Raw genomic sequence first — 12,057 nt, 5'->3', positions numbered from 1 at the left:
AATTAAATGTACTAAATTTAACAAAATACATATTAACTTGTGCACTTTTTAGAATATTTGTTGGAGGTTTATAAGTAAAATAAGGTCTGTGGTTGAAAGTAATTTTATGTTTTGTACATTATGTTCATGAATATTGAATTTTTTTGGAAATGTAAATTGCAAACAACTTGATACATAAGAACTACAATGGTTGTGTGATTTGTCAAGTATGGAGGACTAGGAGTGACACTTAAAAGTAAAATGGAGGAATAAGTTATCAATTTAATGATTCAAACATTAAAATGGAAATAAATCACTTTTAAATTCACAAATTTAATGTTTTAAAATGTAGTTAAAAATAATGTATCAGTTTTAAATGGAAAATGGACATATTTAAAACTGTGTTTTAAAATACACCAGCTTCGGAATTCAAACATTAAAGTCTCTACAAATTAACCAAATTAACTTTATTTTATTCACAAATTGGAAGCCTCCATTATAAAAAAAAATAAAATAAAATCTTGAGGGAAAAGAGAATTGCACTACAAACTGAACAACTCACATTAACTATATCGCCTCCTCATCCACTGATAATTCCTGCACCAGGTTTTGGTGCTCTGATCCACCGAGATGTCTGGTGGTATTGCAGAGCAATGGGTGGAGCATGAAGTCCAGCTCCCTATCTCTGGACATCCAGATCCCCCTCTCTAAATGTAATTTGGGTGTTATGGGTGGAGCTAGAAAGTCCAACCACACCCTAACCCTAAACTCTATCCCCCCCACCCATTAGATCCAGAGTTAGAGCTGTTCAGTTTGGACTAGGTCAAGCTCAATCCATGACCCAGAGAGGGGGAGCTGAACGTCATTTGGCTCTGCAGTGAGCACCACTTGGAGGAGCCATCACCCGTGACCCACCGCCTACAGATCCACTGAATAATCCAGCGCCAGGTTTTATTTTGCCTCAATCCACTGTAATCCAGTACCAGGTTTTGTAGCATCCCTATATTGCCCATTGCCTATCGCAACGCAGGATGAACTAGTGGGAACAGAAACACTATGGCTGCCAGTCTCTCCCTGACTCAGGTAACCTCCCTTTCTACATAAATATAATACTCTTCAAGTCACTTTCCAGCTCGTTTCATACGCCTTTCAGACTCGTTGAGCTTTATATTTGCGCATTAGGGCGAAAAATGATCACACCCCGTTGTCTGGTCGCAGCTGTTTAAAGTTGTTTTCAGCCATTTGCTTGGGGAGAGAAAAAGTTTCAGTGTGTTCTTTTAGGGACTTGCGTAAGGGCGTAGCTTAGTGTCAGTGTTGAACTAGGGTGGATTAAAGTTTATTTATTTTTCCAGCTTTTAATTGTCTTAAGATGATCAAAAGTGACTGTACTTTTTAAAGAACAACTTGTATTTTTTACGTGTCTCGGCTATGAATGTGTGAAAGCGCTTGTAAAATGTGTTTTTGCCTATGTGAAAAAATAGAGAAGCTGTAGCGATGATTACTTCTTCGATTTATGGCACTAACTTTTAATTTACAACATTAAGGGCATCTTTCACTGATATCTGATTGAAGTATTTGGATTAAATGTCTTTTAGTACACTGGCTAGGCTATTTCTAGTGGCATTGCAAAGCAGCAGGAAGTTTTGCTACACTGCTAGCAAATTTTTTCTCTCTTCATCCATTAATAAATAGGAACTAGATGTTATTTAATGCAAATATGGTGTGTACTACCCTATTTCAGTCATATTGTGTACTTTTCACCTTTATGAATTTAATTATTCTACCAGTAACAACTTTTTGCCTCTTGCCTGCAGTCTGTAAACTAATTAGCCAGCTAGCTAAAGCTTATTTGACACTCGCTAGGTGGCTAAACAGACCATCAGCCTTCAAAAAAAGTTTATAGTCGATTAAAATCAGCCTTAACAACACTTTAAAGAGTCAGAAATCTCAGACCAGTTAAGTATGAACTTATTTCTGATTTGGTTTTAGCATGTTATAAGCAAATATTGATGAAATAGCTTTAGTGACACTCATGCAGCTGTTCTTCTGTAAGAAAGGGTTCTTCTGACAGCATATGCATTACATGCATGGAGTCACTTAACTGTTTTAATAGCCCAGAGGGATTGGTGCATTGATTAGATTGATGGTCTGAAATGTTCCTCACTTTTCTTGTTGTCTTTCTTTATTGCTTTAAGAATAACACTGTTCTCTAATGGCAAGGGTGGTTGAAGTGTTAACAGCATACAGCTGATGGTGTGCTCTGTTTTAGAAGCAAAGCACACATGCATGAAAAATGCATTGCAGTATTACCTCATCGAGAAGACATTAGGCAGAGGAAGAGACACGTCTGGCATATCGTCGGTCTGTTCTGCTTTCTACGAAGCCATGGGCATAGGTTTGGTTTGGGAAGGAGGCTGGAGACACGCATGAAATTATAATTTTAAAAAGAATCTATTGACCTTGATCATATTCAGAATGTTGGTTTTAAGAAACTGCAATTTTGATTTATCTTTCTCTGCCCAACTGTATTAAATATGACTGCTGATATGATGTGGTTCCTGATGTCTGAGGCTATTTCACAATTATCCATCCCTCTAGTCTAGTCTGGTCCTCACAAACATTTGTGTAAATAAAATGCTACATTAATGCAGCCTTAAACCTGTCATTGTTATGACAAGAATATATATATTTTATTATTATTTTATTTCTATTCCATATTTTATATTTTTAAAATAGATTTTTTTTTCATTTTCTACAATTACATAAAATTTTATAAAAAAAAGTTGTAAATTCCTTCATTCATTTAGTGTTTTGTAATTTCATATTTGCAGCATTCATTTTAACACATTATTTCTGCAATTGTAATTAGTGTAAATCAGTTTGTGCATCTGTAAAATGCACTTCTTGTGGTATTCTTATTGAGCTTCTGTGCCGACTTTGCAGCATAAAGACACCCCGAGAATAGGATCCCAAGATAGTTTTGTAGATTTAGTAGATAGTATTTTCTTTCATTGTATGTTTAACCATGGTTTACTAAGCTTTTACTCTGTAGGAGCGTGGTAATTGTAAGAAGAACATGCCAGAATAAGTCTCAGGAAATGAGTTGGAATCGGAACAGCCTGAAAGGCCAAAATGTTTTTTTTTTTTTCTCAAGAAGCGCAACAAAAACTCCTACTCCTTTACTCCTTTCTCAGCGGGACAAGGAAATGTTTGGTGGCGCTTTGCTGAATATTATGTGCCAGCATCGCATTAGCATGCACCAGTAACCACCTGATGGGAGACAGACAGAGCTGTTGAACTGCAACCAAAAAGCAGTTGGGATCTGGCAGAACTTAGCCTAACATGGCCAAAAAAGCAAGTTGATGCTTATGCATCATGATGATGCAGATGTCACATATGTAAGATCATATGAGCCTCTAATAGCATTTGACTGGCAGAGGAATTGGCATTTACGAAAAACACCATTTTTTTTAAACAATCATGATTTGGACTCTATAATGTGCCTCATTTCACTTGATCCGTCCATATGTTATAAATTAGCCTTTTGGCCGTGACTAAACCTAATGTCGATGGTTTGGCTTGCTGTCAGCTACACAAATGTGTGTTACTCTGCTCGACTATTGTGAATCCCAACTCAACAAAAGCTCAGTGTTTGTGTTGTGAACAGCAGAGAATGGTAGGATACTTAAGAAAGCCACCGTTAATGTGTGCATGGGTGTATAATCGACATCTTTATATGCAGCCAAGGTGTGTGAGTACTTAAAGTCATTGTGAGATTGTTTGTTTTCACATTGCCATTCTATAAATGTTCACCTGGTTGCCAGATGGCTTTAACATTTCCTTTTCAGAGGTCTGAATGCATCAATGCTGCCAAGAAAGGCAATGGTTTAGAAGCACGTGCTATTTAATTAGCTTATGTTGGTTTTCGAGAGATTAAACAATGTATTTGGAATCATTTTAATGAGATTTTTTTTTTTTATTTGGTTGCAGCTTTCAAGTGGGAATCCTGTCTATGAGAAATACTATCGACAGGTAAGCGTTGAATCAGTTTTTTCTGTTATGTCTCACTTTGGCATTGTAGAGCACTTGGCAGAAGAAGAGAAATAAAAACCTCACCACACTGTCAGTTTGAGCTAAAAGCACTCTGAGGCTTCTGCCTCCCGTAAGTGTCATTCTCTCTGTAAAAGGATTCCGCTATGAATTAGTGATGACTTTTTTGCAAACTGAACAGGACAGGGTGAGTGAAGCAGCCTGTTTGAACTAGCATATGGTTTAAACATCTTGCTGCTGGTTTCCCATTTGAGTGAATCTCTCCAGCTAAGCATTTGTGCATTGCATTGTTACTGGCTTGTATTTTTGGATTGTGCTTGAGCGATTCAGTTCTAAGCCATCAGTTATATATTATTTACTGACAAATACACTACCGTTCCAAGGTTTTGAGTCAGTAAGAATTTTTTATTTATATTTAAATTTCATTTAATGACTAGTGCTGTCAAATGATTAATTGAGATTAATCGCATCCAAAATAAGTTTATTACATAATATGTGTGTGTACTGTGTATATTTATTATGTATGAACGTGTATATATTTAAGAAATATTTAGAAATAAAATATAAATATAAGTATTTTATATATAAATATTAATATATTTTTGTTAAATATATACATGCGTGTGGGTATTTATATATACATATAAACAGTACACCCACATATATTCTGTAAACACAAACCTTTATTTTTGATGCGATTAATTGCAATTAATCGTTTGACAGACGATACAAAAGATGTTCCTTAAAGAATTGCAAATCAGCATATTAGAATGATTTCTGAAGGATCATGTGACACTGAAGACTGGAGTAATGATGCTGAAAATTTTGCTTTGCCTTCACAAGAATAAGATACATTTTAAAATATAATTAAATAGAAAACAGTATGTTAAATTGTAATAATATTTCACAATATTACTTTTTCTATTGTATTTTTCATCAAATAAATGCAGCTTTGGTGAGCATAAGAGACTGCTTACAAAAACATTAACAAACTTTAAAGACCCCAAACTTTAAATATTTTTAATGATTTATGCTTTATTTCCACAACAGGTAGATCCGTCCGGCAGTGGGCGTGTAGGAGCTAGTGATGCAGCCTTATTTTTAAAGAGATCTGGCCTTGCAGACTTGGTCCTTGGCAAGGTAACATCAATTAGCATGCTTCCAATATAGAAGTGTGGGAAAAGTAAATCGGTGAATTGATTCAAGAAACATGCTGGAAACATCAAGATGACTTAAATAGAAAAGGATAGATGGTGTAATTTCTCCTCCTTTGTATCGCTACATTGATTTCCTACAATTTGTTGTGTTTTACTACATTTTGAAACCTTCTTCCTTAAACTACTTCAACATACAACTTTTTATGCACATACAATATTGTGTCATTCAAGTAAAGCACTAAATGACTGATTCGACCTGCTTCAAATTTGTTCCACAGATATGGGACTTAGCAGATTCCGAATGCAAAGGCTCGCTAAACAAGCAGGTATTTTGAAACATTATGGTTCATTATTTAAAAAAAAAAAAAATGTTTGAGCAATTTTTCAACTATATTTGTCTGTTTGTTGCTTCTCAGCAATTTTTTGTGGCTCTCCGTTTGGTGGCGTGTGCTCAGAATGGACTTGAAGTGTCTCTTAAGAGCCTAAACACTGCTGTCCCTCCCCCAAAGTTTGTAAGTCAGACTTTAACTTCCTCTTCCTCTTCACCAGACCAGGAAAACGACATCACATGTCCCTCATAAACCAGGGAGACCTGGGAATATAATTACGAATGACTTAAAAGCTGCTGAGTTGGTGATTTTATTTGCTTACGTGTTGAAAACGGCTTTATGTCTCTTGTGAGTTAATGGCTGTTCTTCTGTTTCCTGTCTAGCATGACACTAGCAGTCCTCTTCAGTTTGGCCCTGTGCCCACAGACTGCCCATGGATTGTCAAGGTCAGATATCGCCAACAGATTTTTGGTCATTTTAGAATGAAGTTGCTTGATAAATGTTGTAATTAGAATTAGTCATAAATTAGATGAACCTTTCAGTTTAATGCTTCAGTTGCTTAATTGCTCATTTATGAATGTGTTTGTGTGTTGTGCATGTCATATAGGCTGAGGAGAAGCTGAAATTCGATGCCATCTTCGACAGCCTCTCTCCAGTGGGTGGCATGCTCACGGGAGATAAGGTCAAACCAGTGCTTCTCAATTCTAAGCTCCCTGTGGATGTTCTTGGCAGGGTAAGACGAGCACGGTGGCAAGCAGTGTTATTATGATAGTGCAATGCGGGGTTTGAAGATAAAACTTTTACCTGGTCTTTTATATGAAGGTGCATTTTTAGGCCTAACCACCAGGCTGCACTCTTCAGCTATAGCTTGAAAGTGTTGGGTCTTTTAAAAGGTGAAAACCAAACAAAAACCTGATTCAGTTTAGCTAAATTGTCTATGCCAATTCAAAATGTATTTAAATCAAGCTTTACATAACTCTGCACATCAGTAATAATGATTTAAAGGACAGAAATGAACTGACCTCTCTTATCGGAATAAATGTTATAGGTTTGGGAACTCAGTGACATTGACAGAGATGGCATGCTGGACAAAGATGAGTTTGCTGTGGTGAGTTCAAACAATTTTATTGTTCAAGTCTAAAGCAGCGTTATTTAACTATTATTTATATACTATCATATTATTTAGAATTATTTAGAATTGGCTTTTATTTTATATTTTCAGATGTATTTTTTTTTTTCAGATGCGCTGTTGCGTATATATATATATATATATATATTTTTATTTTAGTAGTAGTATTAGTTTATATATTTATATTTCAGTTAGTTACCAAGGCAACATTTCTAATTTTCATTTGTTATAATATTTCTATATAATATTATAATAATATATTAATACATTAATATATTTAATATTATGTTATGTGAACATTAATATTATAATGAATTAATATTTAAGTATTTTTTCCAAGTAAAATTTTCAGTTAACAGGATTATTTTTAAGTTTTAGTTTCAGTTTTAGTTAACAATGACAACACTGGTCTAAAGCCAATCTAAACAAGTCAAGACTCCAGCTAACCCTGTTGTGGCGGTTCCCATGTTTCTGCTTGGTTCTGCCATCATAAAGGAAAACATGACTCTTTCTATCACAAACTTGAGTCACTCTGTTTTTCAACTTAAAACTGGCTTATTAGTATCTTTGCATATTACATTTCATCTTGCCTTCTTTTCAAGGGTGAATTCACCTGTTTCCTGTTTGTGAAAAGTTGCCTTTTACTCTACACTGATTTTATTCTTGAAGACTAGTCTTAAAACACAAGATGTTTGTCCAGTGTTAATAGTTCACATATTTTGTGTGTGTTTGTGTGTTTTAGGCTATGTATTTGGTATACAGAGCCCTGGAGTCGGAGCCAGTTCCCATGTCTCTGCCTGCCGCTCTGATTCCACCATCAAAACGGAAAAAAATAGCCACGCCTCCTGTGGTGCCCCTCCTACCGTCTCCAGCACAGCATAAAGAGAGAGGCTCCGCCCAGTCTGGATCTAAAACACTGCCAGCAAAACCTACACCACCACAGGTCACATCAGTTTTAACAGCTTATTGATAATTTAGTTTTTATTTATGATTCTGGTCCAGAGCTTCATTAACAAACATCTATGTATAAATGTGTGTGTGCAGTGGGTGGTATCTCCAGCAGATAAAGCCAAATACGATGACTTATTCACCAAGACAGATAGTGACATGGATGGCTTGGTATCTGGTGCTGAGGTCCGAGATATATTTCTGAAGACGGGTTTGCCATCTGCCACTTTAGCCCGCATTTGGTGAGATGCCACTGTTTGGCTTTAAATATCTGTTATTGGTTTCATTTTCCATAAATGCTCATTAGACTTAATCCATATCTTGCAAACACTAAAACTGTGTGGAATTGTATTGTAATGTTACTTTTTTTCTGCATCTTTTTTTATAGGGAGCTTTGTGATATAGGTGACGTCGGGAAGCTGACCCGGGATCAGTTTGCATTAGCTCTATATCTAATCAATCAGAAGCTCTCAAAGGGAATAGACCCACCCCAGACACTCTCTCCGGAAATGATCCCTCCTTGTGATAGGCTGGCACGACAGGTACAATGCTCATTGAATCATAGGTGGAAATTTGTTGTTGTTGTTGTTGTTGTTTTGAATGTGAAAATATAGCTGAAGATGCTAGGACTTTTTTTTGTTTCTGACCAATCCTTAAATCCTTTTAGATTTTCACTTTTTTTTACTAGCTTGCTGCTGTCTGTCTTTATTTTATAAGTTCTCCTATACACTACAGCTCATAAGTTTGGGGTCAGTATGATTTTTTATTTTTTTTTTTTTCAGAAGTCTCTTATGGTCCCCAAGGCTGCATTTATTTAATCAAATATACAGTAAAAACAGTAATATTATGAAATATTTAAAATAACAGCAGCCATTACTCCAGTCTACAGTGTCACATGATCCTTTAGAAATCATTCTAATATGCTGTTTTGGTACTCAAGAAACATTTCTTATTATTATCAGTGTTGAAAACAGTTGCTGCTGATATTTTTTTCAAGACACTTTTTTTTTCCAGAATTCTTTGAATAGAAAGTTGAAAAAAAAAAAAAAAAACAGCACTTTATTTGAAATGGAAATCTTGTGTAACAATACTATCACTTTTTTAATGCATCCTTGCTGAATAAAAGTATTCATTTCTTGGAAAAAAAAAAAAGTGCTGACCCCAAACTTTTCAATGGTAGTGTTTATTGGGTTAAAGGTTTTTAATATAAATTTTGTGCGACTGAATTATCGCCTCATGGATCTAAACTAATGTAGTTTGGGAAAAAAGTATAGAATTAAAACTAAAATCCATTTTTCCTTCTTTTCTATGCTTTCTTCTTCCCTGCTCTTGATCAGAACAATGCTATCTTAGTACAGGCTGCTGCAGATTTCTCCGCAATTAAAGAGTTGGACTCACTCACTAATGAAATCATGGATCTACAGAGGTGAGTTGATGATCTTACTTCTCTCCCCATGTCCAGAAGACAGCTGATGTGAAACTAAAACACCTGAATGCACCTGAATTAAAATTTCTGGCCTTAACTTGATATACGTATTATGGAGCCACGGACTGTGGATATTTATACATAAAGGAAGTCATAGGGGAAACTGCATTGTTGTTCTGTCAGTCTTTTCAAGGCTTCAATTTCATTTTTAGCATACAATACTCTTTATTTCTCTTTTTTTGTAATATCAGGCCATCTGTTTTAACATAGTGTGTGTTTGTAGTTTCCACACAATGCCCTCACACAGGTGCACAGGAGCTTATGAAACCACAAAAACAGAAGTGTGGGTCTGACAATAATCTCCAGTGTCACTGTGGCCAAATCTGTCCTCAGGTCATGATAGATGCACTTGGACTGATGAATGCTTTCTTTAATGAGTATCTCATTACTTAATGTTCCTCGCTCTGTCATCGTAATGTGCAAGGTCATTTCAAGCTTAATTAGATCGTCTGAATCACACAGTGTTTAGACAAATAAAATCACTTTTGTTAAAGTCCGTGTGAAACGGAAGTTGCAAACAACTTCAATTCTTCAATATTGTGATGGATTTTCTGACTGAAGTGGAATATTGATAGAGGGCGTGGCCTGTTTTTTCCTGCTGGGAATTGATTGGATCTAGAAAATTGTCATTGTTTGCTCACCCTCATGTTGTTGAGTAAGGTAAGCAGAGGATCTGTGCCGATGGCTGTCTAGTTGACGAGGTCTTCCTCACAGGTCTGTCTCTATGGTTTTTTTTTCTTCATCTGGTCTGGGTGCAGACCCATCCTGGCTTAATACAGTAATCTTGGGAGAAGAAAGAGACAGACAGGCTAATATTAGCATAAATGCCATTCCTTTTACAATGTAACAGATTCATTGGATGTTGTGGGAAGTGTTCCTGGTTCCAGTTGACCTAATTTATGCAGCCTAACAATCCTTTAAAGGATTTGAATTTTAGAAATGTGATGGTTATTTGAATGCTAGGTTAAAAAGATGAGTCTTTAATCTAGATTTAAACTGACAGATTGTGTCTGCCTCCCGAACAACACTAGGAAGACTGTTCCAGAGTTTGGGTACTAAATAAGAAAAGGATCTACTAGCTGCAAATCGATTTTGATATTCTAGGCATTATCAACTGGCCAGAATTTTGAGACCACAGTGGGCATGAAAGACTGTAAAGTGATAGGAGCTTGCTCACGTACTGAGGAGCCAGACCATTCAGGGCTTTATAAGTAATCTGCAGTGCTTTTTGTCATATTCTTCAAAAATGTGTGGTTCTCAGACATCATATGGGTTTGGAATATCATTTATAGGTGAACTAATCATTCCTAATATGTATGCAAAAGATGATAAAAGTAAAGGTACTCATTCTGAAGGCAACACATGTGTGGGTGGCGTATATGAGTCCTTAAATCACTTCTTGTAAGCATTGAGTCTCCAGAGAAGTTAACACCTTGTGATGGGAGTCACTAGCCCACAGAGGAGAGGTGGAGCTCTCATTTACACAAACACAGAAAGAGGAAGATGCCCCCACCTCTGGTTTTCCCTCCATCTTTGGTTTACAGACTTTGAGCAAAAGCAGATACAGTCACCTGTCAGCACACTCACTCTCAGGGTGAAATAGACGCTCCACAGCAGTTCTAGCACTTCTCACTTCCTCCTTCACGGAAAGAGTGCAAAACTGTAAGTGAGAAGTAATGAGTCTGCTTGAAATGGAGTGTGCAGAAGAAGACGAGAAGAAAGGATAGAAAACAGAAAGGTTCTATACGATGGGCTGTTGTTTGTCACTAAAATGATGCGTGCAGTTCGGGATTGCCTTAAATCTCCACGGCAACGGGCGACCTCAGGTGACAGGTAAGAACAGGCCACACCCTCATTCTAAAAAAGAAAAGCAGTTAGACTATTTGGACTACTTATGCTCTGTTGTTTTTGGCTGATCCGGGCTGCTCAAGATCCAGTTTCTAAGTGGTTTAAGAACTGTTGGCAAGACTTTTATTTCAAGCCCTCATTTTGTCCTGTATTATTTATATAGTGTTTCTATTTTCTTGTTTTCTCCTCCTCTCTCTTTTCTCCTGGGAGTCTCTGACTCACAGCATGTGTGTTTGACTCTTGGTCAGATCCATGTGTGTTTCTCTGTTGTTGCTGGGAAGACTGCAGCATAAATTAAGTGTGTCAGAATCTGGGAGGAAACGTTGAGTCAGAGCTTAATACAGTTCAGCCTTATCCAGGAAAGATGTGCTGATAAAAAAAACATTTTTGTAATATTTCTGTTTTACTATTTCTAGATCACAAGCCTTATAAGCTAAGAGATTCTACATAAAGAAACATTACAGCATCATCATAAACCTGTTTTTACATTATTAGTTTTAGAAAATCTTAAGTTTTCACATGCAATGACACAATGAGCTGTGACTAAGAAAATAAGTTTTCACACCATAGCCCTTTAAGATGATGGTAGTTGATGACATGTTTAGAAATGGATTTACCATGCAAATGCATTTAACAAAGCATCTGATTTCCCATGCATGGATGGTATGGCGTTGTGGTTAAAGTCTGGGCTGGTAACCAAAAGGTGGATGGTTTTAACCTTAAAAGAGGAGTACCATGACAAATAAACATTTATCTATGTGTACGTGCACCGAAATAAAAAACAGCTTGCGCATATGCTCAATACCATGATGCATATGATTATATACATTTAAGTCTTAAAAATGTGCGTGATTATTTAGATCTCATCTTATGAACTGTTCAATGAAGGTGACAAAATATTTACTAAATATTTGCTGAAAAGGTCTTCTGACATGTGTCAGCTTTCTTTTTATATATATCATCAAGGCAAAAACTGTAATTCTGGTTATAGAAGCTCCTGTGACATTATTGCAGTGTTTTGTTTTTTTTTCCAGTTCTGGTATTTACTTAATATCCTAATGATTTTTGGCATAAAAGAAAAATCTATAATTTTGACCCATACAATGCATTGTTGGCTATTGCTACAAATAT

The 12,057-nt window shown here is 36.1% G+C and overlaps 1 protein-coding gene across 2 annotated transcripts in view; it reads left to right on the top strand.

The window, feature by feature from the left end:
- Positions 1–883: 883 nt before the first annotated feature.
- The window catches only part of eps15 (epidermal growth factor receptor pathway substrate 15), a 36,836-nt gene continuing 25,662 nt past the window's right edge, over positions 884–12,057 (top strand). The window contains exons 1-12 of one of the 2 annotated variants that reach the window (XM_067394598.1): positions 884–1,062; positions 3,970–4,011; positions 5,080–5,169; positions 5,465–5,512; positions 5,603–5,698; positions 5,899–5,961; positions 6,123–6,248; positions 6,564–6,623; positions 7,387–7,587; positions 7,689–7,834; positions 7,981–8,134; positions 8,930–9,018. In XM_067394598.1, the coding sequence (XP_067250699.1) occupies positions 1,036–1,062; positions 3,970–4,011; positions 5,080–5,169; positions 5,465–5,512; positions 5,603–5,698; positions 5,899–5,961; positions 6,123–6,248; positions 6,564–6,623; positions 7,387–7,587; positions 7,689–7,834; positions 7,981–8,134; positions 8,930–9,018 (1,142 nt within the window). In that variant the 5' untranslated portion in view covers positions 884–1,035. The remainder of the gene's footprint in view (positions 1,063–3,969; positions 4,012–5,079; positions 5,170–5,464; positions 5,513–5,602; positions 5,699–5,898; positions 5,962–6,122; positions 6,249–6,563; positions 6,624–7,386; positions 7,588–7,688; positions 7,835–7,980; positions 8,135–8,929; positions 9,019–12,057) is intronic. The other variant, XM_067394597.1, reaches the window with a different exon arrangement.

The sequence above is a fragment of the Chanodichthys erythropterus genome, chromosome 9, assembly GCF_024489055.1.
Source record: "Chanodichthys erythropterus isolate Z2021 chromosome 9, ASM2448905v1, whole genome shotgun sequence".
In the NCBI taxonomy this organism is placed as follows: domain Eukaryota; kingdom Metazoa; phylum Chordata; class Actinopteri; order Cypriniformes; family Xenocyprididae; genus Chanodichthys; species Chanodichthys erythropterus.
The sequence above is the reverse complement of the archived record's forward strand: the minus strand, read 5'-3'. Positions and strand labels throughout refer to the sequence as shown.